This window comes from Stegostoma tigrinum, chromosome 38, assembly GCF_030684315.1.
Source record: "Stegostoma tigrinum isolate sSteTig4 chromosome 38, sSteTig4.hap1, whole genome shotgun sequence".
Classification (NCBI taxonomy): Eukaryota; Metazoa; Chordata; class Chondrichthyes; order Orectolobiformes; family Stegostomatidae; genus Stegostoma; species Stegostoma tigrinum.
Genome location: NC_081391.1, coordinates 1,839,697 through 1,866,721, shown reverse-complemented (window position 1 = coordinate 1,866,721; position 27,025 = coordinate 1,839,697). Strand labels below are relative to the sequence as shown.

Below are 27,025 nucleotides of genomic sequence, written 5' to 3'. Positions count from 1 at the left end.
ACCAATTATCCACCACGTTTCTGTGGTGTCACTATTTGATTTATTTCCCCAGTCAGCGGGCCCTTGAAGCGGTGGTGTTCAACTCGACTCTATTGGGTCAATGCATGACTAACAAGGAGACCACGAGGTAGGCACTTGAACGAAGAATTCTTTTCTGAAGAAGGGTCTCAGCCCAAAACGTTGGTCTTCCAGCTTGGCCTGCTGTGTTCATCCAGCTCTACACACCGTTATCTCAGAGTCTCCAGCATCTGCAGTTCCTACTGTCTCTGAAACCTTTTATTCCATGTGTATATACTTGACCCTACTCGCGTAAAAAGCAGCAAGGACATATATTTACTGACTCCAGCTGTTTTGGAGCTCCAGTTACAGCTTGGCAAGTATCAGAAGACATGTTGGTGATGAGTTAAACGTGCCTTAAAGGTAGAAGGATATTCGAAAATCCTTTAAATTGATGGAATGCTGAGGCCCTTTTCCCCTTCGGATGGAGGTGAATGAGTTCGTGGGTCTCGTCTGAAGAAGACGGTAAGAGCCCGGGAGTTGAGAAGACATTCCGATATATCAAACGGTCTACAATTGTGAATAAGGCAGGCGGTACATAAACTAAAATGCTTAGCGTTCTGATTGGCTGGTGGGAAGGGGCGGGATCTACGACAGCCAATGGTTGTTTACTTGTTGCCAAGGCCATCGGGTCGAATATCGAACATCACGTGGTGCTGAACGGCGCTGCTGTTGGGTCGACACGGGCGGGCTGTGGCATCACGTGCCTTCCAGCGGTGCTGCGATTGGACATGTGCCCGGCGGGGGTGGGGCTTGGTATCACATACCATTAGTGTTGGAAATGGCGGCGGGGGATAGCTGTGGGGACGGTGGTCTCGGGCGGTACCGTTCACCATTGGTCAGCCGCTACTCATCCCTGGAGATGGCGTTCAACTTCAGCGAGGCCAAGAAATTCACCACGTGGCGCCGGCTCTGGCTTTACCTAGCGACAGCAGAGAAGGTAAGAGGGTTACTTCCTCTTCCCCCCCCAAGCCTCACACTCTCCCCCCCCCCCCCCAAGCCTCACACTCTTCCCCCCCCCCAAGCCTCACACTCTTTTTTTCTCCCCCCCAAGCCTCACACTCTTCCCCCCCCCCCCAAGCCTCACACTCTTCCCCCCCCCCCAAGCCTCACACTCTTCCCCCCCCCCCCCAAGCCTCACACTCTTCCCCCCCCCCCAAGCCTCACACTCTTTTTTCTCCCCCCCCCCCAAGCCTCACACTCTTTCTCCCCCCCCCCCAAGCCTCACACTCTTTCTCCCCCCCCCCCCCAAGCCTCACACTCTTCCCCCCCCCCCCCAAGCCTCACACTCTTCCCCCCCCCCAAGCCTCACACTCTTCCCCCCCCCCCCCAAGCCTCACACTCTTCCCCCCCCCAAGCCTCACACTCTTCCCCCCCCCCCAAGCCTCACACTCTTTCCCCCCCCCCCCAAGCCTCTCACTCTTTCCCCCCCCCCCCCCAAGCCTCTCACTCTTTCCCCCCCCCCCCAAGCCTCACACTCTTCCCCCCCCCCCCAAGCCTCACACTCTTCCCCCCCCCCCCAAGCCTCACACTCTTCCCCCCCCCCCAAGCCTCACACTCTTCCCCCCCCCCCAAGCCTCACACTCTTCCCCCCCCCCCAAGCCTCACACTCTTTCCCCCCCCAAGCCTCTCACTCTTTCCCCCCCCCCCCCAAGCCTCTCACTCTTCCCCCCCCCCCCCCAAGCCTCTCACTCTTCCCCCCCCCCCCCCCCCCAGGCCTCACACTCTTCCACCCCCCCCCCAAGCCTCACACTCTTCTCCCCGCCCCCCCCAAGCCTCACACTCTTCTCCCCGCCCCCCCCAAGCCTCACACTCTTCTCCCCGCCCCCCCCAAGCCTCACACTCTTCTCCCCGCCCCCCCCAAGCCTCACACTCTTCCCCCCCCCCAAGCCTCACACTCTTCCCCCCCCCCAAGCCTCACACTCTTCCCCCCCCCCAAGCCTCACACTCTTCCCCCCCCCCAAGCCTCACACTCTTCCACCCCCACCCAAGCCTCACACTCTTCCCCCCCCCCAAGCCTCACACTCTTCCCCCCCCCCAAGCCTCACACTCTTCTCCCCCCCCAAGCCTCACACTCTTCTCCCCCCCCCCCCAAGCCTCACACTCTTCTCCCCCCCCCCCCAAGCCTCACACTCTTCTCCCCCCCCCCCCCAAGCCTCACACTCTTCCCCCCCCAAGCCTCACACTCTTCCCCCCCCCCCAAGCCTCACACTCTTCTCCCCCCCCAAGCCTCACACTCTTCTCCCCCCCCCCCCAAGCCTCACACTCTTCTCCCCCCCCCCCAAGCCTCACACTCTTCTCCCCCCCCCCCCAAGCCTCACACTCTTCTCCCCCCCCCCCAAGCCTCACACTCTTCCCCCCCCAGCCTCACACTCTTCCCCCCCCCCAAGCCTCACACTCTTCCCCCCCCCCCAAGCCTCACACTCTTCCCCCCCCCCCAAGCCTCACACTCTTCCCCCCCCCCCAAGCCTCACACTCTTCCCCCCCCCCCCAAGCCTCTCACTCTTCCCCCCCCCCAAGCCTCACACTCTTTTTTTTCCCCCCCCAAGCCTCACACTCTTCCCCCCCCCCCAAGCCTCACACTCTTTTTTTCTCCCCCCCCAAGCCTCACACTCTTCCCCCCCCCCCAAGCCTCACACTCTTCCCCCCCCCCCCCAAGCCTCACACTCTTCCCCCCCCCCCCAAGCCTCACACTCTTTTTTCTCCCCCCCCCAAGCCTCACACTCTTTCTCCCCCCCCCCCAAGCCTCACACTCTTCCCCCCCCCCCCCAAGTCTCACACTCTTCCCCCCCCCCCAAGCCTCACACTCTTTCCCCCCCCCAAGCCTCACACTTTCCCCCCCCAAGCCTCACACTCTTTTTTTCCCCCCCCCCCAAGCCTCACACTCTTTTTTCCCCCCCCCCCAAGCCTCACACTCTTTTTCCCCCCCCCCCAAGCCTCACACTCTTCCCCCCCCAAGCCTCACACTCTTTCTCCCCCCCCCCAAGCCTCACACTCTTTCTCCCCCCCCCCAAGCCTCACACTCTTTCTCCCCCCCCCCCAAGCCTCACACTCTTTCTCCCCCCCCCCCAAGCCTCACACTCTTTCTCCCCCCCCCAAGCCTCTCACTCTTTCTCCCCCTCCCCCCAAGCCCCTCACTCTTTTCCCCTCCCCCCAAGCCTCACACTCTTTCCCCCCCCCAAGCCTCACACTCTTTTTTCCCCCCCCCAAGCCTCACACTCTCTTTCTCCCCCCCCCCCCCAAGCCCCTCACTCTTTTCCCCCCCCCCAAGCCTCACACTCTCTCCCCCCCCCCAAGCCTCACACTCTCTCCCCCCCCCCCAAGCCTCACACTCTCTCTCCCCCCCCCAAGCCTCACACTCTCTCCCCCCCCCAAGCCTCACACTCTCTCCCCCCCCCAAGCCTCTCACTCTCCCCCCCCCCCCAAGCCTCTCACTCTCCCCCCCCCCCCCAAGCCTCTCACTCTCCCCCCCCCCAAGCCTCTCACTCTCCCCCCCCCCCCCCAAGCCTCTCACTCTTTCCCCCCCCCCCAAGCCTCACACTCTCTTTCTCCCCCCCCCCCAAGCCCCTCACTCTCCCCCCCCCCCAAGCCTCACACTCTCCCCCCCCCCCCAGCCTCACACTCTCCCCCCCCCCCCAAGCCTCACACTCTCCCCCCCCCCCCAAGCCTCTCACTCTCCCCCCCCCCCCCAAGCCTCTCACTCCCCCCCCCCCCCCAAGCCTCTCACTCTCCCCCCCCCCCCAAGCCTCTCACTCTTCCCCCCCCCCAAGCCTCTCACTCTTCCCCCCCCCCCCAAGCCTCTCACTCTTCCCCCCCCCCCAAGCCTCTCACTCTTCCCCCCCCCCCCAAGCCTCTCACTCTTCCCCCCCCCCCCAAGCCTCTCACTCTTTCCCCCCCCCAAGCCTCACACTCTCTTTCTCCGCCCCCCCCAAGCCTCACACTCTCTTTCTCCCCCCCCCCCCAAGCCTCACACTCTCTTTCTCCCCCCCCCCCCCAGCCTCACACTCTCTTTCTCCCCCCCCCCCCCAAGCCCCACACTCTTTCCCTCCCCCCCCCAGGCCTCGCACTCTTTTCCACCCCCCCGCCTCTCTCGCTCGCGCCCCCCCCCACCCCGTCTCGCTCCACATAGTACATGTGTTTTTCCTTAGCATCTGAATGTCCTCCTTGTGTTGTGCTTTTGTCATTTTGTTCCAGTGTAATGATCATGCTGTGATGTTTGGACTAACTCAGCTACTGGGCTGACTGGAAGCGCTGTTATTCACTGTACAAAGCAGAGTCACAAGTTCACAGGAGATTTGGGGTGCACATGCTGCAAATTCAAACTAATCTGTCCATACTGGTGCTTTTTCAATTAACTAAGTCTCTTCTCATCAATATGACCATTCCTTTCTCCTTCACCCTGCCCACCTTTCACTTAAACCTAAACTCTTCCCTATGGGATTGACTCCCACATTCCCTTCAATCTCAGGTTGAGATGTTTCTTCCAAATTCCTGATAATCACAATGAAGTCCAATCCTCAGCTCTTACCCATAAGCAGTGGGAACACCCTGCATTCTCTCTGTGTCCGTGTAAAGACCGTTATTTACATTTGCTGTATTTTTTTTGATTGTCCGCAGAAATGGGAAACAAAACCTTGTTGTGCCAAGGGCTGCTGAACTTTTTAAAAAAATCAAGCTGTCAGCATTGGCGTGTAGGGGGAGTTTGTAAGTGAGTTAGAGTTAAGCTAGCAGAGTTACATGTTGACAGTTCATAATTATTTACCTGTGAATCAATTATTGCAACTAAGTTCGTTCTTGTTCATTACAGAAACCTGGTGTGTGCTTTGTATTAACATAGGCTGACATGGTGGCTTACTGGTTACTAATGTCCTTCAGGGAACAAAGTCTGCCACCCTCATCTGGTCTCGCCTGCCTGTGACTTCAGACCCATTGCAATGTGGTTGACTCTCGATTGCCCTCTGAGATGGCCTAGCAAGCCACTCAGTTGTACCATTCACTACTAAGTCCTGAATATTGACCCTGGATCCCACAAAGTCTCATGGCTTTCGGTTAAACACGGGCAAGAACCTTCCTGCTGATTACCACATACTTCCCTCCCTCAGCTGATGAATCAGTACTCCTCTGTGACAAGCAACACTTAGAGGAAGCACTTAGGATGGCATGGGCACAAGCACTACTGAGTGAGCTGGTCGTGTCCTAAAGGAAAATAGATGCTAGACTGGGTCTGTAGCAAGTGGTGAGAGAACCAACTGGAGGGAAAAACATACTTGACCTCATCTGCCAGCTGCACTTGTGCCCGTCCATGACAGTATTGGTAAGAGTGACCATTGCATGGTCCTTGTGGAGACCAGGTCCCGCCTTCACATTGAGAACAACCTCCATCGTGTTGTGTGACACTATTTCCATATTAAACGGAATAGACTTAGAACAGATCTAGCAACGCAACTGGGCATCCATCATGTACTGTGGGCCATGAACAGCCACAGAATTATACTGCAGCTTAATCAGTAACTTCATGGCCCAGCATATCTCCCACTCAGCTATTACCATCAAGCCAGGGGATCAACCCTGGTTCAGAGGAGAGTGCAGGATGGCATGCCAGGAGCAGCACCAGGCATACCTGAAGCTGAAGTATCAACCTGGCAAAGCCATCAAATGGGACTACTTGCACTACAAACAGTGAAGGCATCAAGTGATAGACAGAACTAAGTGATCCCACAATCAATGGATCAGATCTAAGCTCTGCAGCCCTGCCATATCCAGTTGTGAACGGTGGTGGACAATTAAACATCTCTCTGGAGGAGGAGGCTCCCCAAATATCCCCATTCTCAATGATAGAATGACTCAGCACTTCAGTGCAAAAGATAAGGCTGAAGCTTTTGTAGCGATCTTCAGCCAGAAGTGTCGAGTGGATGATCCATCTTGGCCTCCAGTGATCCCCAGCATTACAGATACCAGTCTTCAGTGACATCTGTTCACCCCACACAATATCAAAAAAATGGTTGGCAACACTGGATATTGCACAGACTACAGACCCTCACAACATTCTGGCAATAGTACTGAAGACTTTTGCTCCAGAGCTTGCTGTTTCTGTAGCCAAGCTGTTCCAGTACAGCTACAACAGTGGTACCTGTCTGCCAATGTAGAAAAATGCCCAAGTACGTCCTGTACACAAAAAGCAGGACAAATCCAACCTGACCATTTACTACCCTATCAGTCTCCTCTCGATCATCAAAGTGATGGAAGATGTCATCAACAGTGCTATCAAGTGACCTGCTCAGTAATGCCCAGTTTGTGTTCTGCCGGGGCCACTTAGCCCTTGAGCTCATTCTAGCCTTTGTTCACACATGGACAAAACAGCTGAATTCCAGAGGTGAGGTGAGGTGAGAGTGACAACCCTTGACATCAAGGCTGCATTTGATTGAGTGTGGCATCAAGGAGCCCTGGCAAGACTGGAATCCATGGGTATCGGGGCAATCTCTCTGGTGGTTAGAGTCATACCTGTCATATAAGAAGATGGTCATGGTTGTTTGGGCATCAATCAACTCCGCTCCAGGACATCTCTGCTGGAGTTCCTCAGGGTAGTGCCTCGGCCCGACCGTCTTCAGCTGCTCGATCCATGACCTTCCCTCCATCATAAGGTCAGAAGTGAGTACGTTCGCTGATGATTGGTGAACGTTGTGCATTCATAACTCTTCAGATACTGAAGCAGTCTGTGTTCAAATGCAACAAGATCTGGGGGGGGAAATGATGTCCAGGCTTGGGCTGACAAGTCATGCCTCTCAAATGCCAGGTTATGACCACTATCAAAAAAGACAATCTAACCACCACCCCTTGACACTCAATGGTGTTACCATCACTGAATCCCCCACTATCAACATCCTGAGGGTTATCATTGACCAGAAACTCAACTGGACTCACCACATAAACACTGTCTATGACAGCAGGTCAGCAGCTAGGAATGCTGCGAAGAGTAACTCATCTGACTCCTCAAAGCATGACTGTCATTTATAAGGCACAAGTCGGGAGTGTGATAGAATACTCCCCACTTGCCTGGATGAGTACAGCCTCAACAACAACCAAGAAGCTTGATACCGTCCAGGACAAAGCAGCCTGCCTGATTGGCAGTAGATCTTATAGATCCTTAGACAGCACCTTCCAAACCCATGACCATTTCCATCTAGAAGGTCGAGCAGCAGCCACTCATCACCCTGACTTGGAAATATATCATCATTGTATCATCATTCCTTCACTGTCACTGGGTCAGAATTCCCTCACTAATGACATTGCAGGTCAACCCACAGTAGGTGGTCTGCAGTAGTTCAAGAAGGCAGCTAACCACCACCACCTCCGGGGGTAACTAGGGATGGCCAAGAAATACTGACCGGTTGGTAACAACCACATGCCACAAATGAAGAGGGAAAGAGAAAGCACTCTTGCTGTGCCAGGGAACCAGGTTCAGTTCCAGCCTTGGGTGACTACTGTTTGTATAGTTTGCACGTTCTCCCTTGTGTCTGTGTGGGTTTCTGCCAGTGTGTTGGTTTTCTCTTGCACTCTGAAGATGTGCTGCTGAGGTGGATTAGCCAAGCTGAATTTCCCTGCAGTGCCCAGGGATGTGCAGGCCAGTTGGATTAGCCATTGGAAATGTAGGGTTACAAAGATAGAATGAGGGGGAGGGGGTGTGTCTGGATGGCATGCTGTTGAGTTGGAGTAGATTTGATGGGCTAAATGGTCTCCTTCTGCATTGTATTCATTCTAAACTAAGTATTTTAAAAAGTGGGTAAATTTGGGGAAATTTACATACTTTGATAAAATCTTTTAATTTTCATGACTTTGGGAATACCAGGGCTTGATTTCCTGCCTGGTATCCCAGGGAGGTGTGACAACACAGTTTTTAAAATCAGTGACCCCCTTCTCCAAACTAAATTTGGTGTTGCCTGCAAGTTTAGAATTTATTTTTGATTTCATGACCCAATGGTTAATATAAATTGAGATCAGCAGTTCTTGAACAGATGCTTTGTAGGACTTCACTTCCCATCTTCTGAATAGTTACTGTTTCCTCCAAGTCACTTTTCTGTCCTGAAGCTATCCAACAATCGATTCTGTGCTTGTCCAAAAGCACAAAACTGTGGGTGTGGGAAATCTGAAATTAAAAACAGGGCTTGCTGGAGAAACACAGCAGGTTGGATGGTATCTGTGTAGAGGGAGAAATAGAGGAACGTTTTGAGTCAAACGACTCTTCAGGACCCATTCTGTTGCTTGTCCAAAACGAACACTGGAATCTGAAAATAACATGGTGAATGCTGGAAATATTGAGGTCTGGTACTGTGGACAGAAAATCTAGTTAATGATTCAGATTCATGATTTTTCATCAGAACTGCCTCCTCTCTCCTGATTCTACATTCTCTGACCTTATTTGTCCCTTATTACAAAGCACTTTTCCAAAGCGCTTCTGGAAATCAATTAAAAACGAAAAAGTGCTGGAAACACTCAGCATCATCTGGAGTGTGAAACATAATCATTGATTCTCTCTTTGCAGATGTTGTCAGACTTGCTGAGTAGTTTTGCGCTTGTTTCCATGGTGTACCCGCTTTAATTTTCTACATTTGCTGGGAAATGGGATAATAAAGTATGGAAAGCGTTGGTTGGTTGCTTTGTATCCATAGCTGCTGAATGATGGTAACTGTTTGTTCAATACTTTTATATAAAAGGAATTTATTTGCCTGCTTTTGTGTGTGTAAGGTGTTTCTATACGAGTCTGTTCTTGTCGCACAGTGTCATTTTTGCCACACTGGTGAGTTAATGCTATCTATTCAACACACTGCTGTACCCTTCTCACTTTCAAGTACTCCCAGACCTGGTACAGCATGGAGTTATGTCCAGAGTAAAGCTTACTGTACTGTTTCTTTTTTTAAAACCTGAAATTAAAGCTTTTTCTGTACTACCCCTGAACATTGACTTGACCAGCTTCAAAATTTCTTCTCTCCCAACCTTTCCGCTCCATCCTTCCCACTGATCAACCAGAAAATCCCTAATCTACGTCCACCCATCTCCATCTCACCTACCCTTCCCTTTGTTCATTGCTTCCTCGCACCCCCCCCCCACCAAAAAAAGTCCAAATGAAAGGTTTCAGCCCAAAACATTGACCTTTCTGCTCCTTGCTTGCTGCCTGACCTGTGTTTTTCCAGCTCCACATTTACTGACCCCAGGCCTGGTACAGCATGCGATTAGATTCAGAGCAATGGCTCTTGATTTGATGTGTTGTATGAGGAGGGGGTGTGATTGTGGATTGTGTGTGGTGAATGGTGGGGGCCAATTCCAGTTGGGGATGATTGAGTGTGGTGGGTGAGTGGAGTAACATTGCTTCTGCTTGCTGCTGTGGGGATCACTCCAGATCTTCCATCTCTCTCTGCAGAAGTTGGGATTACCAATCTCAGATGAGCAACTCCAGGAGATGGAGTCAAATCTCTCAAACATCGACTTCAAGATGGCTGCTGAGGAAGAGAAGAAGCTTCGCCATGATGTCATGGCCCATGTACACACGTTTGCGCATTGCTGTCCGAATGCTGCTGCCATCATACACCTTGGTGCCACCTCCTGCTACGTTGGGGACAACACGGTATGACAGCATTCGTGATCGCTGGACTAATGTTCCTTCAAGCAGTATGGGGATAGATACAGAGTAAAACTCTCCACACTGTCCCCGTCAACCATGCCATGAAAGGGTTTTAAAAGCCTGATGATGATTTTGCACCCAAATTTTGTACATTGAGGAACCAAAGTAGGTGTTGGTTCAAGTTAGTTGAAACTGGAACTTTAGTCATGTTTGACATTGTGGAGGGTGGGAGATAAGAGCCTGGTCAGTAGTGCGTTGGAGTTGCTTTGCCTCAAAGTTGTAAGGGTTTCAGCAGATAAGTAGAAGCAGGGCAGATAGGGCATTGGTATGAAGTTGAAGCTAGGTCTGCATGAAACCTTGTTTAAAACCCTACAAACTTTTGATCAGTCTGGTTCAGTTTTGCAGTGTCAGGGAGAGGGATGAAACTGATGCTGTCCCGAAGCCACTTTACTTTTGATTACTTCTGTATTAATGATTTCCCTCTTCTCTTAGGATCTTATTGTCCTTCGTGATGGTTTTGACATCCTCCTGCCGAAGGTGAGCGTGTGTGTGTGGGCGCTCTGACGGTTGCAATTTATTTGCTTTCTGTCCTAGAGATGTTTTGACAGGCTCTCTCTTATTCCCTCTGCTGCAGTTGGCTCGAGTCATCAACCGCCTGGCAGACTTTGCACAGAAATATGCTGACCTGCCGACCCTCGGCTTCACCCACTACCAGTAAGTGGCTGTGCACAAGAGATGCGTCCCCCACCATCTTCCATTACTGTTAAGTGCACTCCAAGTAAAGGAGTCACACCCTGGAGTCTGTCAAATGCTGACTGACCCCAAATTTATGTGCTCTGTCTCTCGCACTCCTTCCTCTAACCCATACACGACCGTTGCTGCTGCCGCCTCTTCCCCACCCATCCCCCCCCCACCCCCAAACCAACTACCACCACCTCTGTGTGGTAGCCAGTCTCGATGAGCTGCAGTTTCTTCCAGCTTAGTTGTTGCATTATGATACAGGACAGTGTTCCAAAGATGTGCAGGTTAGGTGGATTGACTGTGCTTGGTTCCCCAATAGTGTCCAGGGATGGGCAGGCTGGGTCTGGGTGTGATGGTCTTTGGAGAGTTGGTGCAGACTCAATGGGGCGAATGGTGCAGCTTTCTTTCTTGTAGGGCCTACCACATACTGGCTTAAAAAAACTGTCCGAAAAGATCGTACTCCTGTCTGTTTCTACTTGAGTAACTTCTCCCAGTTTAGTTTTTGTGGACTGCAGAGGTTTGCCATTTCCTCCTGCAGGGTGGCTGATGAAAAGACTCTCCCATTTTACAGCCTGTCATCAGGCCTATGGGAAAGATTCACAGGTTGGTCCTTGACCTGTTTTTCTGTGTTATGAGCACACATTGTTTGGACGCCAAGTCCTGGAGTGGGCCTTGAAGTGGAGCTCTAGCTCACAGTGAAATTACCCATTGAACTATAGTAAATGTACGGCACAGAAAGAGGCCATTCAGTCCTTTGTTGAAGAAAATCTTAAAAAGCTAGATGACCATTCCAACCCCTCCTTGCAGCACCTGGTCCATAACCTCGCATGTTCCAGTGCCTCGGTATTGGATCTGGCACATTTTTAACAGAATTGAGGGTGCAAACTTGACCACCAAGCAGGCAGCGAATTTCACTTATTATATTTTCTGTTGCTTTGTTTGCCATCCCACGTCTCCACATTGAATTATATTTATCACTTTCCAACTCACTCAACCAAACCTTTTGATGTCCTGCTGCAGCCAACAACATCCTCTTTAGTATCAACTACATGAACATTTTGTGTCATCTGCAAATTGCCACATTTAAATCTAAGTCATTGAAGTATAAAATACAAACAGCAAGGGACCCAATACTGAGCCCTGTGGTAGAGCACATTAAAACATTGTTTCCTATTACTGTTGATAGGAACGGGAGGTTGAACCGGTCTGATAATTAAAATCCAAACAGAAGCCCTCAATCTGTCGTGGCGGGAGTAGAGGTCCCCTTCTAACAAAGAAGCCCGAAGCTTGCGTCACCTCGCCTAATCCGTTAAACTCTTATGGAGGAGGGGAGGTTAAATGAAATAAAATTCCTGATAGTCACTTTAAAATGTTGCTTGTTACTTTTGTTTGTTTAACCTAAACGGTGAAGAAATTAATAGCACTACTAACTAAACAAACAATACCCCCACCCCCTAACTATTCTGTAACTGAACAAAAGTTTTCTGGAATACTGTTCAAATGAAATAAAAGTCCCACTTATATAAACCTAATTAATAAGACAGCAATAAATTTAAAAATTAATCCCTCCAAGTTCATGCAGACTGTTCCTTTTCTGCTTCTTCTCCAGTCTTTCTTCTGTTGATCTTATGCCACAAATGCATTTCTTCTGCTAATTCTACTGTCAGCAATGTTTTTCTCGCTTTTATTCTGTGAGAACTCAACTAAAAATGCTGTGATACCCTTGATTAATTAGATGATGCTTTCTCTGAGAGCTAAAAGTTATCCCTTAGCTGGTATTTGGCTCTCTGAATTTCCAGATGCCCTTTTTGATATCCTTGTTGGCCTGCGCATTTTCTTAAAATATGATTAGTTTCTAGATCGTCAGCACCATCGGATTTTAAATTTGGTAGATTTATAGTATCTAAAGGCTTGGTTTGAATTGATTGGCTAAATTTAGAAAGACGTGTCTTGGTAAAAAATGCTGCTTGTCTGTTCAATGCAAAATGTTTCAACTCGGGCACTCTGTGCACCTGCACCTTTAAGCTGCTGTTTAGACATTCATTTTAACTCTAAACACCAATAAAACATCAACTTTTAAAGGGACCATGCAATGCTTTCCCCCATTTTACAATTTTACATGTGCCAACTTTGCAGCACTGAGCTGATTTTGTATCCATCTCAACAAGTTGCTTTGTATTCCAGGGGCCTTAATTTTTCTGACCAGTTTGCCCTGTGGGACTTTGTCAGATGCCTGACTAAAATCCATGTAGACCACATCAGCAGCACCACCCTCATTAATCCTATTCTTATTTCCTCAAAGGAAAAAAATCAGTTAAATTGGTAAGACACCGCCTTCCCTGAACAAAACCAAACTGACTATCCTTAATTAATCTGTCTTTCTAAGTAACAATTAGTCCTTGTTTGTGATTTGCTTGTTAAGTGAATTCTGTGCTGTGATTGGGCAGGCCTGCACAGTTGACCACCGTTGGGAAGCGCTGCTGCCTTTGGCTGCAGGATCTGTGTATGGACCTGAGAAATCTGGAGCGTGCCCGTGATGAACTGCGATTCCGAGGAGTGAAGGGAACAACAGGGACTCAGGCCAGTTTCCTCCAGCTCTTTGAGGGAGACCACAGAAAGGTAAGTGACACTAACAATTTGGGCAAGGAGAGATTGTCAACTGCAGTGGCAGCATAATCGTGGCAGAGCATCAGTTATAATGACAGAAATGCTGAGCCATCTAGTCCTGAAAGACTGCCCAGAGCCCGAGACAGTACAACCCGGACTTGGTTGACTCAGTTTAAAAACTTAAAGTAATTTCTCTACTTTGAATACTTTTCCTCTATAAATGATATTTGCATTTTCATCTGCTCTTACTAAGCTGTGACTGTTTGACAATGTGAGTGTTTGTCTCCTAGGCTCTTCGGTTTCTGGTCCAGATTCTCTCATTTAGTTTTGGTTTGTTCATGATGTCACTGGCTGGCACAGTATTTATTGCCCAATCCAAATTGCCTTTGATCAGAATGGCTCACTAGGACATTTCAGAAGGGGGTTAAGAGCCTGCATTGTTGTGGGTCTGAAATCGCAAATAGGCCAGATCAGATTAAGGATGGCAGATTTCGCTCACTTGAGGGATTTATTGAACCAGGTGGGTTATTGCAGCAATGAACAGTGGATCCAGAATTGTCGTGAGGCAACATTTCAATTCCAGATGTGAATTGAGATCTTACCATATGTTCCTAGAACACTACCTTGAGGTTCTGGACCTGAGAACCGTTGCAGTCCCTAGTCCTTGCAGTTCCTATCCAAATGTTGCATCTGCCATTTCTCTCAACTGAAGTTCAGTATTTGTATAGTTCTCAATGCTTCGTTACAACTCGCCTTGTAATTTCTATGTTTTACTGACCATATCCCTACAATACAGATTTGTTACGCTAGACACTCTTAGCATTGCTTGCTGCACACATCATCCCCATTACCCAGGCATCTACCTCTAATTAGTGCACAGACCTGGTTCAGCTCAGTTTCTGCTTTGTTCTTTTGCAGGGGAGGGCACAAAAGCAGTGGCTATCATAGAGCTCTGAGCGAGTTATATTGGCTGTGCCACAGGCTCCCACTCTTTCAGATCTGCACCCTGTGCCTCCAACCTCATTCTTACTGAGGGAACATGATTTCCAAACCTCGAAATGGGGCCACAGTGGGTTGGGGGAAACACTGCATTAAGGCATTGGCCAAGAGAAGCAGTGGTAGGCATTTAATGAGATGGTACTTGGCAAAGATACATTCCAGTGAGAGACATTGGGGGAAGGGCCCCCTAGCTGTGATTACCGAAGTAAGTTTCATATCGTATCAAGTTGAAAAGTATGTTGTTGCACAAAGATTAGTAGCAAGTTAGACTGAATAGGATATGAAGAACAGCAAAGAATATCTAAAACCTCAGATTTGAGTACAGGAGAAAGCTAACTGGAAATATGAAAGCCAAATAAACATTTCTGCAGATTTTACAAACTGACCATTGATCCTGACCAGATAGTGATTTCCTAGACACTAATGGAATAGAAGGAAATGATGGATGAGTTGAATAGATAATTTGTACCTGCCTATACTGTAAGATACAAATAAGTTCCAGAAATTATAGAATGAGGACTGGGGTGGAAATGGAGAGAAAAAAATTGCTGACCAATCTCCAGCATTAAAGGGCTTCATCACAGAGTTTTAAAAGAAGTGACTGTTGAGATAGTGGATTTTAATTTTCTAAAATTCCCTACATTTTGAAAATATTCCACCTCATTGGAAAATAGCAGATGTGAGTCTCCTATTCAAGAAAGGATGGAGGCAGAAAATGGGAAACTACAAAGTAGATGGCTCTTATGAGGAAGTTGCTCAAATATTTTATTGAGGTTGTAGCAGTTGCCTGAGAAAATCAGGCAGAGTCAACATGGTTTTGTGAAAGTCAATTTGATTAATGTTCATTGAGGGAAGTAAGCAACAATGTGGATAGGGGGAAACCTGCTGTGGTGTACTTTGATTTCAGAAGGCATTTAAAAAGATGCCACATCAATGATAACTATACTCATGTGGGTGGCAACATATTAATGTGGGTAGAGAATTGTTTGGGTAACACGAAAGAGAGTAGGCATAATTAGATCCTTTTTTGGTTGGCAAGAAATCAACAAGTGGAATGCTGTGAAGATCAGGGCTAGGTCCTCGACTGTTTACAATCTTATCAGTGACATAAATGAAAGGACCAGAAGTATAGTTGCTAAATTTGCTGATGACACCAAGACAGACAAAAACTTAAGTTGTGGAAAGCGGGCATATAAGAAGGCAATGTGGAAAAATGTGAACTTGTCCACTTTGTCGGGAAGAACAGAAAAATAGGTTTTTTTTAAAAAATGGTGAGATTTAATTCTGAGACAGGGAGAGATCAGGGGTTTCTGATACATGAATCACATAAAGTTAGAATGTGGATGATCGGGGAGGCAAATGGAATGTTGGCATTTATTGTCAGGTAAGTGGAATATTAGAGAGGGCTTTTTTATTGCAGCTGTTCAGGGTGTTGATGACACCACATCTGGAGTAGAATGAGCAGTTATTATCTCCTTAGAATTGCTAATTATATTCCTTAAGTGAAGATTTGGCCAGCTGAGTACTGGGATGAGGGCATCTTACGCTGAAATGTTGGACAGGTTCGGTCTGTCCATTGCAGTTTAGAATTCGAGGTGATCTTGTTGGAGAATGAGTGATCCTGAAGGGACTAAACGGCTTAGATACTGGGAGAATATTTCCCTTTGTAGGTGGGCCTCAAACTAGGAGACATAGTCGAGATTCTAAGTATTACTGGGGCAGGCAGGAAAGTAGGTCAAGGCCAGAATCCTGTCAGCCATGATCTTGCTAACTAGCAGAAGCCGTCTCCTAATTTGTATTTTTCTCACCCACTCTGATATTCTCATGCCGTCTGTGGTTTTGTCTCTTTTAGGTTGAAGAGCTTGATCGGTTGGTGACTGAGATGGCAGGATTTAAACAGTGAGTTATTAGCACTGAAAGTATTCAGTGTCCTTGTGGGAAGCCTACTGTCCAAGTCCAAGTACCCACCCCCACCTTGCTCCATACAAATCCCACATGATATTAGCGAGAGTGTAGCTGGTCCTCTGTTCTAAAGCCTTTGTCCACTCTTACTGATTGGAGGGTTGGTAGAACTGGGATTTATGTTCAGACATTTTACTTTGTTTCCTTCAGGATGTACCTGGTGACTGGACAGACATACAGTCGGAAAGTGGATATTGATACACTGGCCGTGCTTTCGAGTCTTGGGGCGACTGTTCACAAGGTGAGGAAAGGACTGGCTGTGTGCGTCCATAGGAGTCTGTGTGGCTGTCCAACCTGAATGAAATTATCCCTCTATGTCCGCTTGCTGGTTGGGGGGGTTTGCTGCCTGGCCACGCGGGGAAGGGGTTTGCCTGGGTCGCCAAGCTTGCAATGGCGGAGGGGATGCCTGGTGTCGTCTTGGAGGTGGTGGAGGTGATGGATTCTGCCTGGCCATTGTGATTGAGTGGTGAACAAGGGCCTGTGTTTTAGAGACAGTAGGACCTGCAGATGCTGGTGAATCTTGAGATAACGAAGATATAGAGCTGGATGAACACAGCAGGCCAAGTAGTGTCAGGAGCAGGAAAGCTGATGTTTCGTGCCTGGACCCCTCCAAAAATTTTGTTCAAGGCCTGTGTTTTGTCTGGTTTGTGCTACCTTGGCCCAGGAAGCATCAACCCGTGGGAGCACAATCTAACCCGATGTTTCTTTCAGATCTGTACGGATATCCGTCTTCTGGCAAATCTGAAGGAGGTTGAGGAGCCCTTTGAGAAAGATCAGATTGGTGAGTCTTGTTTGGGACAGGAGGAGTAGTTTCTGCAGTATTGTGGTTTCGTGTGGAAATGTTTTTGCTGTAAGCTGTTGGTAGGGCGTGTTCTGGTATTATAGGGAGTCTTGGTTTGATAACCCAGGTTCACATCCAAATCTCCTGAGCTCCAATACCTCAGCACTATTAGACTGATGGGAAGTCAGTCAAGATTGTTACAGGATGTGTGGCCGAGTGGTGATGTGTGCTTGGGTATAAGATTAGTGGAGTCCTGGCCCTAACTCACTCTGTCCATGCTGGCACCACCAGAACTGGGCAATGGCAAATCTGCACCATTTACACCCCATACACAACCCCCCTCTCCCCTCGTGCTGAGAGTTATGGTGAATCTGCAGTGAGATGTGAACACTGTTGAGTAGGATCACAAAGGAGTGTGGTGGAGGAAACCAGTGAGGATGGGGAGGTAATAAAATGTGAGGCTGGATGAACACAGCAGGCCCAGCAGCATCTCAGGAGCACAAAAGCTGACGTTTCGGGCCTAGACCCTTCATCAGAGAGGGGGATGGGGTGAGGGTTCTGGAATAAATAGGGAGAGAGGGGGAGGCGGACCGAAGATGGAGAGAAAAGAAGATAGGTGGGGAGGAGAGTATAGGTGGGGAGGTAGGGAGGGGATAGATCAGTCCAGGGAAGGCGGACAGGTCAAGGAGGTGGGATGAGGTTAGTAGGTAGGAAATGGAGGTGTGGTTTGGGGTGGGAGGAAGGGATGTGTGAGAGGAAGAACAGGTTAGGGAGGCAGAGACAGGTTGGACTGGTTTTGGGATGCAGTGGGTGGAGGGGAAGAGCTGGGCTGGTTGTGTGGGGCAGTGGCGGGGGGGGGAAGAACTGGGCTGGTTTTGGGATGCGGTGGGGGAAGGGGAGATTTTGAAGCTGGTGAAGTCCACATTGATACCATTGGGCTGCAGGGTTCCCAAGCGGAATATGAGTTGCTGTTCCTGCAACCTTCAGGTGGCATCATTGTGGCACTGCAGGAGGCCCATGATGGACATGTCATCTAAAGAATGGGAGGGGGAGTGGAAATGGTTTGCGACTGGGAGGTGCAGTTGTTTGTTGCGAACTGAGCGGAGGTGTTCTGCAAAGTGGTCCCCAAGCCTCCGCTTGGTTTCCCCAATGTAGAGGAAGCCGCACCGGGTACAGTGGATGCAGTATACCACATTGGCAGATGTGCAGGTGAACCTCTGCTTAATGTGGAATGTCATCTTGGGGCCTGGGATGGGGGTGAGGGAGGAGGTGTGGGGACAGGTTTAGCACTTCCTGCGGTTGCAGGGGAAGGTGCCGGGTGTGGTGGGGTTGGAGGGCAGTGTGGAGCGAACAAGGGAGTCACGGAGAGAGTGGTCTCTCCGGATGGGGAGGTGCTGTGTTGAAGTACTTTCTGGTGGTGTTTGGTTTGTCTGGGTAACGGGGAATGTCAGAGTCCGGCTTATGGATGATGGCGGGCATTTGGGCAGTTTGTGGATAACCATTCATTCTGTCAGTGTGTTGCTTGTTGACAGGATCCAGTGCAATGCCTTATAAGAGGAATCCAATGCGCAGTGAACGTTGCTGCAGTCTGGCTCGCCACCTCATGACACTGATGCTGGACCCTCTGCAGACAGCAGCTGTACAGTGGTTTGAACGGACTCTAGATGATAGTGCCAACAGGTAACCTTGCTGCATCTTAAGATCAGATTAGTTCAGCACTTCACAGAAAAACACTGAGCAATTTGAAGGAGAGGCTGAGAGTCTCCTCCAAAGTACAAACGTCCCTCTCCCTCCAAATTTGTCCCTTTTGGTAAATTAGTCGCTGGGATCGTTTATTCATGGGCTGTGTGTTTGAGTTTCCTGATCCCTACCATTGGTTTTGTCCTCACTGGGTTACGTGAACAGTGCCCCTCTGGCTTATCCTCTCCCGGTTTCTGCTGTGTGGATGAGTCTGCCTATATACTGTCTGAGACGTGATGGCTCCAAATTGAATAGATTGCACAAATGGTGAGGAATGGCCAGTGTCTCTGATGTGACAGTTTGTCCAGCCAATGCTGAGCTGCCAGTAAAGGCCAGCTCCTGTCATTGGCACTGGCCCCCAAGGTGCTGAATAAAGAAGTCAAAGTAGCCCAGGCATGAATTGAAACAGCAAGCCATACTCTCCAGCCATTCCTCAGGGCTGTAGAGATTGCTGTGTTTCCTTTTAGATGTTGTACTGCTGTGTCTAATGTCAATATGATGCTGAGTAGAACTGAGTATTGTTGGAATGCTGGTTAATCATTTCCCCATCTCTCTCTCTGTTTTAATATCTGCCTTCCTTCTGTTACTTGCTTTCTTCTTTGCCTTGTGGCCTTTCGCCCCTCACCCCCACTCTTGCTGTTTGCCATTCACATTCTTGCCCCCTCTCTCTCTGTCTGCTGCTGTTGCTGTCACTCCCTTCTGTTCAGACGTATCTGTTTAGCGGAGTCGTTTCTAACTGCAGACATTATTCTGAGCACTCTACAGAACATCACTGAAGGGCTGGTCGTTTACCCAAAGGTAGGCTGCTGCATTTGATGTATTTACAGAGCTGAATGGGAATGTAGGGAGCTCTTTCCTTTCTGTCAGCTCTGGCTGGGCTGAAATTAACCAGCATTGCTCTGTGAATTATTGATTTGTAATTTGTTATAGGGCTTCGAACTTGGTAGGTGTAAGTCTGAGAGTGGGGAACAGTCCTCATTAGTGCCTGCTTAATGCTGCATCTACTCGATCAGGATACCATGTGTATTTGGGGGAGGCATAAGGGTCCGCAGAGAGGGCATATTCTCGGAGTATCTGGGTTGTGCAGTGATGGGTGGGGTCTGAAGCAGTCTTGCTCAGAATGTTTGCTTCCCAATTTTCCTGCCTGGTCTTGCTCATTGTTGCTGTGCATTCACTGATCTATTACGCTCTCTTCCAGGTGATTGAGCGGCACATTCGCTATGAGCTTCCGTTCATGGCAACAGAAAACGTCATTATGGCAATGGTAAAAGCCGGAGGAAACAGACAGGTCAGTGTTCCCCTGTGCCTGGAGTGAGGGGGCGCAGCAAAACAGATCATATCTCCGTACTCGGGTCAGAACGGTGAGAGACTGGGTTATATCAGTTTTAGTTCAAAATAAATTGTGCACTTTATCTCGACTAAGACTTCAGTTCAAGAAGGACAGATTTCAAATTCTCATTGAACGTTTGAGAATTAAAAATAAATCTACTTGAGTTTTAACTTTGTAAAAAAAAAGTAAAATTTATAGAATCAGCATAATTAGCTGTTTTAGCCTGAGCTGCCTGCTGGTTGAAGGATCTGCAGGAGACACTGAACCAATAGGTTTGAATGTATGGAACCATTCTGAATGTTTAATGCAAATTCACGTTGTAGTGTTTTGGGGCTTGAACCGAGTTGGGATTTAGTTTAAAAGACTTTACTGCCTCCCCATCTCTGGCTTTTCTTGTGTGACACTTGTGGTAATGCTCCTGATTTGAGTTGCTTCCTTTCCATCTTCTCCAGGATTGTCACGAGCGAATCCGTGTCCTTTCCCAGCAGGCAGCTGCTGTGGTTAAACAGGAGGGAGGTGACAATGATCTGATCTGCAGAATTCAGGAGGACGGTTATTTCAGCCCGATCCATGGGCAGCTTGAGACACTGCTTGACCCCAAGTCCTTCATCGGGCGTGCCCCCCAGCAGGTGAGAGCAGGATGTGGAGTCATCCACAACACTGTCCATGGTCCCAGCTGGCCCCCACAACCCTGATCCATCATGGTGGGATATTCTGCCCTCGCCTCTTTCATTGGCTGGAGAGGGTAGTTTCTTCAACAACATGGATCTGAATCCCTGTGCATTGACTGAATTGGAAGAAGACAAAGGAGTAGAAACAGGCATTCAATCCATTGACAACAAAAACAGAAGCTGCTGGGAAAGCTCAACCGGACCCACAACATTAACTGATTTTCTCCTTCACAGATGCTGCCAGACCTAGTGAGCTTTTCTAGCAACTTCTGTTTTTGTTCCTGATTTGCAGTATCCGCAGTTCTTTTGGTTTTTATTCAACCCATTGAGTTCCCTCCACCATTCACAAGGATCTGTTTTGGGACCGCTGCTGTTTGTCATTTTTATAAATGACTTGGACGCAGGCATAGGTGGATGGGTGAGTAAGTTTGCAGATGTCACTAAAGTCGGTGGAGTGGTGGACAATGTGGAAGAATGTTGCAGGGAGGCTTTGATAAACTGCAGGATTGGGCTGAAAGGTGGCAAATGGAGTTGAATGCAGATAAATGTGAGGTGATTCACTTTGGGAAGAATAAACGAAAGCAAAATACTGGGTCAATGGAAAGATTCTTGGTAGTGTGGGTGTGCAGAGGGATCTTGGTGTCCATGTACATAGATCCCTGAAAGTTGCCACCCAGGTTGATAGTGCTGTTAAGATGGCTTACAGTGTGTTAGGTTTTATTAGTAGAGGGATTGAGTTTGGAGCCGTGATGGCATGCTGCAGCTGTACAAAACGCTAGTGCGGCCTCACTTGGAATATTGCGTACAGTTCCGGTCACCCCATTACAGGAAGGATGTGGAAGCGTTGGAAAAGGTGCAGAGGAGATTTACCAGGATGTTGCCTGGCCTGGAGTGAAGGTCTTGAGGAAAGGCTGAGCGACTTGGGTCTGTTCTCGTTGGAGAGAAGAAGGCAAAGAGGGGATTTAATAAAAACATACAAGATGATCAGAGGATTAGTTAGGGTGGACAGTGAGAGTCTTTTTCTGAGGATGATGATTTCAGCTTGTACAAGGGGGCATAGCTACAAATTGAGGGGTGATAGATTTAAGACAGATGTCAGAGGCAGGTTCTTTACTCAGTGGTAAGGGCGTGGAATGCCCTGCCTGCCAATGTAGTTAACTCAGCCACATTCAGGGCATTTAGACAGTCCTTGGAATAAGCATATGGATGATGATGGGATAGTGTAGGGGAGTGGGCTTAGATTAGTTCACAGGTCGGTGCAACATCGAGGGCCGAAGGGCCTGTTCTGTGCTGTATTGTTCTATGTTCTGTGTTCAGTGAGATCATGGCTGATCTGATCATCCTCAACTCCACTTTCCCATCTTTTTGCTGTAATGCTTGATTCTCTGAGTTCTGATGAAGGGTCACCGGACCCGTAACATTAACTCTGTTTTTACTTTCACAGATGCTGCCAGACCTGCTGAGCTTTTCCAGCCACTTTGTTTTTGCCCTTAATTCCCTTCCTGATTAAAAATATTGTCTCTCTCAACCTTGAATATACTTAATGACCCAGCCTCAACAGCCTTCTGTAAGGAATTCCTTACATTCACCACTCTGAGAGAAGGAATTGAGATTAAGCCATCCTGTCCTAGACACACACTCCAAGGGAAGCAACCCCTATTTCTACTGTCAAGTCTCCTAATAAACTTCTGTTCCAATAAGGTTGCCCCTCGTTTTTCTAAACTCCAATGAGTACAGGCCCAATCTACTTCACCTCTTCGTAGAAGACTCCGTACCTGGGATCGAGCTTGTGAACCTTCTTTTGGACTGAGTCGAATGCTGGTATATCTGTATTTACATAAAGGAGCTAAAACTGTTCAGTATTCTAGCTGTAGTCTTGACTAGTGCCTTGTGAAGTTATAGCAGGGCTTTCCTATCTTTATAGTGTGTTCTGTTTGAAATAAAAAATATTTAATTTGCCTTATGTGCTGAACTTAGGTGCTAACTTCTTGTGACTTATGCATGGGGACTTCCAGTTTCCTCCTCTTTAGCTTTCTGCAGTTTTTCTCCATTTAAATAATATCCAGTTCCTCTTTATTCTGCTGAAATGCGAAATGTCTCATTTTCCATATTATATATTCCATCTGCCATATTTTGGCCCACCACATCTCTTCCATTTGAAGACTGTCATTCTCAGCACTTGTCTCCCCATCTTTTGTTTTGTGCCATTCTGATGCCAAGTTTCCATATGTTCACATTCCTCATCCTGGTCACTGATATATATTTTAAATAAATTGTGGTTGCTGAAGTAATCGCTGTGTCACTCCACTAGTTGCAGATCACCAACCTGAAAATGCCCTCTTTCAGCCAACTCGCTATCCACGCTAAATCCTACCTGTAATACGATGAGCTGTAGTTAATTAGCCTAATGTATGGTACCAATTCAAGTGCCACTTGGAAATCCAAATGTATTGCATTCAATGCTTCTCCTTCACCCATCCTGTTTGTAACCTTCTCACAGATTCCTAATGGCATGATTTCTCCTTCAGGAAGCATTGCTGACTGCTTAGTTGTATTATGTATTTCTAAATGCTTTACTATTAAATCCTTTGTAATAGACTCAACATTTTACCAGTCACAGTTTAGTTACCTTGACGACAAAGTGTGGAGCTGGATGAACACAGCAGGCCAAGCAGCATCTCAGGAGCACAAAAGCTGACGTGTCGGGCCTAGACCACCCTCCAGAGAGGGGGATGGGGTGAGGGAACTGTAATAAATAGGGAGAGGGGGAGGTGGACCGAAGATGGAGAGAAAACAAGATAGGTAGAGAGGAGAGTATAGGTGGGGAGGTAGGGAGGGGATAGGTCAGTCCAGGGAAGACGGACAGGTCAAGGAGGTGGGATGAGGTTCGTAGGTAGGAAATGGAGGTGCGGCTTGAGGTGGGAGGAAGGAATGGGTGAGAGGAAGAACAGGTTAGGGAGGCAGAGACAGGCTGGGCTGGTTTTGGGATGCAGTGGGGGGTGGGGACGAACTGGGCTGGTTTTGGGATGCGGTGGGGAAGGGGAGATTTTGAAGCTGGTGAAGTCCACATTGATACCATTGGGCTGCAGGGTTCCCAAGCGGAATATGAGTTGCTGTTCCTGCAACCTTCGGGTGACATCCTTGTGGCACCAGCCCAGCTCATCTCCTCCCCCCTCTGCATCCCAAAACCAGCCCAGCCTGTCTCTGCCTCCCTAACCTGTTCTTCCTCTCACCCGTCCCTTCCTCCCACCTCAAGCCGCACCTCCATTTCCTACCTCTACCTCATCCCACCTCCTTGACCTGTCCGTCTTCCCTGGACTGACCTATCCCCTCCCTACCTCCCCACCTATGCTCTACTCTCCAACTATCATCTTTTCTCTCCATCTTCGGTCCACCTTCCCCTCTCTCCCTATTTATTCCAGAACCCTCTCTGAAGGGTCTAGGCCTGAAATGTCAGCTTTTGTGCTCCTGGGAAGCTGCTTGACCTGCTGTGTTCATCCAGCTTCACACTTTGTTGTCTTGGATTCTCCGGCATCTGCAGTTCCCATTATCTCTGTTTAGTGACCTTCTTTGATTCCTTCCCTTTATAAGCCAGATTGTTACATTGGCCATTTTCTAATTCTCCTGAACGTTTTGAGAATCTACGTTTTTTAAATATCTTAATTGGGTGGCACGGTGGCTCAGTGGTTAGCACTGCAGCACCTCCGCTCCAGGGATCCAGATTTGATTCCAGCCTTGGGCGACTGTGTGGAGTTTGCACATTTTCCCTGTGTCTGTGTGGGTTTCCTCCTGTTTCCTCCCACAGTCCAAAGATGTGCAGGCTCGGTGGATTGGCCATGCTAAATTGCCTGTAGTTTTCAGGGGTGTGGGGGTTGTTGGGAACGGGTCTGGGTGGGATGCTTCAAGGGGCGAATGACCTGTTTCCACACTGTAGGGAATCTACTCTAATAATCCTAGTTTGCATCTCATCAGATTCAAGTGAACTTATCATACTTTAGCCTTGTTCGATTCCCTAGTACTTTTTCTCCAGTGATATTTATTATGTTTATTTGCTGTTCCCTTTTTGCCCTTGATTATTTTTGGAAGCTATTAAAGTCTTCTGCCATTTGATTGATGCAAAGTATTTATTCAACTCACCTGTCATTTCCTAGTTTCCCCCATTATTATTTCCGCAGCCTTGTTCTCTGAGGGGCCTGTGTTGACTTTGGCCTCTTTAAATATATAAAAGTTTTTGCTTTCTGTCTGGCAAATTTTCACTCAAAGTTTGTTGTCTCCTTTGGGTGTTTTAGTTGGTTTTTCAAACTTTCCTAATCATCTGTTTTACCACTAATCTCTCCCGAGTTGTATTTTTTCTTTTAATTAGTTGCTAACATTAATTGCCCTGGTTAACAATGGTTTGCTGCTTCCCTTATTAATATCTTTCTTCCTCACTGGAACATTGTGAGCCTGAAATATTTAATTTTAAATACCTGCCATTTTTCCTCAACTATCTTCAATGTCAAACTCCTTTAAGAATGGAAACTGCTGGAAAACCTCAGCAGTTCAGCAGCATCTGATGGGGAGAGAAGCAAAGTGAGTCTTTCGAGTCCAACGTGGCTTCTCTGGCTCAGTAGAAGTTGGCTTGATTACTTCCAGCACTTTGGATTCTGGAAATCTGAAATGAAATCACAGTATTTTGCTTTTATTTCTCGGTAGTAGCTTGGTGTTAATTTGATTTTTCTTCGTCCTCTCTCTTTGAAAGGTCACCAGATTCCTGGAGCAGGAGGTTCAGCCACTCTTGATCCGTTATGCTGGTCAAATGGAAGTGAAGGTTGAGTTGGACCTCTGAGAAACTGTGAACCAGAGTGATGAGTGCTGAAAATTAATCAGAATACCTCCCAGGTTCTAGCATGTCCAGCCTGTGACATGAAACTGTGTGTGAGATTTGTGACTTAGATCTGAGGAGCAAAATCTGGATTGTTCAATTTTAAGTTATTGATTGATTGTTGGTTTCTGACAATGATTTTAATTAATGCTGGCATGTCATTGGCTGGTCTGGCACGGGTGCTGCTGTGTATGTTAGCAATGCATGCTCCTTTGTGGTTGGCGGGGGGAGGGGGGTGCCATCAGCAGACATTCTCCCTCTCAGGAATCATGGAGCAATCATCATGTGACCCAGAGCTATCCTGTTACAATTCACATGTCAGATCATGAAATTTTTCAAATAATTTTTGTTCCAATTGAGTTAGTCAAACATCGGTGCCCATGAGACTGGGCTCAAGGCTTCTATTTGTATGGGATTTGTCATTCTCATCTTGAAAGAATGGCTTGTGCTTTTGAATAAAAAAAATTTTCAGCTTGAATTTAAAAATGAGTTTCATTATGATGGTGCGTCTAACATAATTCACCTGAAGCTTGAGAGAACAATGTGTGGAGCTGGATGGACACAGCAGGCCAGGCTGCATATAAGGAGCAGGAAAGTTGACATTTTGTGTCAGGACCCTTCTCTTCCCCCCCCCCCCCCCATTTCTGTAAGGGAGCTGGGAAATAAATAGGGAGAGGAAAGGAGAAGTGGGGCTGGGGATCATAGGTGGGATGGTGATAGGTGTGTGCAGGTAGGGAGTGATGGGAATTGGTCAGCGGCTCCTGAGACAGAATATAAGGTGTTGCTCCTCAAGTTTCTGAGTGGTGTCATTGTGACACTGGAGGAGGCCCAGGATGGACTTGTCGCCATGGGAGGGGAATATCTGATATGAAAGGTTTGTTTTGGGCCTTGAATGGAGGTGACGAGGGAGTTATATGGGCTGATGTAGCACTTCTGTGGTTGCGGGGATAGATGCTGGCTTCGGAGAGATTAGTAAGAGTGTGGAGCAGTCGAGGAGAGTACTGTTGTATGCTTCCAGCTTCACACTGCTGTCTCTGACTCCAGCACCTGCAATTCTTGCTATCTTGTTCACCTAAAGCTTTTTGTGGTAACTAGGAGGGACTTTGATCACTCTGCCCTACCCTCATTGGTTTAAATGGTTAAACCAATTGCACTTTTTCTGTGAGATATTAAGAACTGCAGATGCTGCAGACAGACATATGGAGGAACACAACAGGCCAGGCAGCATCAGAGGGGCAGGAAAGTTGATGTTTTGAGTTGGGACTGATATATGCCTGACCTGCACTGTGACTGAATTTGAGGCATGGAAACTCGGTTCATAATGCCGTAATATTAAGATGGAAATAGGTTGAAGTTTTGATGTGTGTGGAATTGGCCACAATGAAATTGTTGAGAGTGGTTGGCTGTCCGAGCTGGTTTGCTGGAACGTTACCCTGCTGGGTAATAGCATCAGTGCAGCTTCCGAATGAAATTGTGTTGAGGCCTGGTGCTGCATTGGGTTTCAGATCAAATTTAGCTGGAACTGGGTTGATGTCACTGTCACGTATGGGGTTGGAGTTGGTGTTGGATTCACATTGAGGGTTTGACAGAGGTTTGGGGTCGGATCTCAGATAAAATGGGTAATCAGCAAGTTTGAGGCACAGCTACTGAGCACGAT

The 27,025-nt window shown here is 48.0% G+C and overlaps 1 protein-coding gene across 2 annotated transcripts; it reads left to right on the top strand.

Moving 5' to 3' along the window:
• The first annotated feature begins 823 nt into the window (after positions 1-823).
• adsl (adenylosuccinate lyase) lies at positions 824-25,838 on the top strand. Of its 2 annotated transcripts, XM_059640523.1 has the most exons (14): positions 824-997; positions 9,473-9,676; positions 10,166-10,210; positions 10,308-10,387; positions 12,862-13,033; positions 15,873-15,919; positions 16,133-16,223; positions 16,694-16,763; positions 18,296-18,443; positions 19,211-19,301; positions 19,702-19,791; positions 20,286-20,462; positions 20,797-20,922; positions 25,246-25,838. In XM_059640523.1, exons 1-14 carry the CDS (start codon positions 839-841, stop codon positions 25,330-25,332), a joined length of 1,587 nt encoding a protein of 528 aa, XP_059496506.1. In that variant the 5' UTR covers positions 824-838; the 3' UTR covers positions 25,333-25,838. The 2 variants fall into 2 exon arrangements, with proteins under 2 accessions (XP_059496506.1, XP_059496507.1); XM_059640524.1 differs by lacking the exon at positions 20,797-20,922 and having other exon boundaries at positions 25,246-25,835.
• Positions 25,839-27,025: the final 1,187 nt, after the last annotated feature.

Bases quoted from the DNA above. Each gene is read 5' to 3' on its own strand.
- adsl (XM_059640523.1), top strand. From the start codon at position 839: ATGGCGGCGGGGGATAGCTGTGGGGACGGTGGTCTCGGGCGGTACCGT. The intron at 9,677-10,165 runs GTATGACAGCAT...CTCTTCTCTTAG, and splicing joins GCTACGTTGGGGACAACACG to GATCTTATTGTCCTTCGTGA. The intron at 20,923-25,245 runs GTGAGTAAGTTT...TCTCTTTGAAAG, and splicing joins ACGCAGGCATAGGTGGATGG to GTCACCAGATTCCTGGAGCA.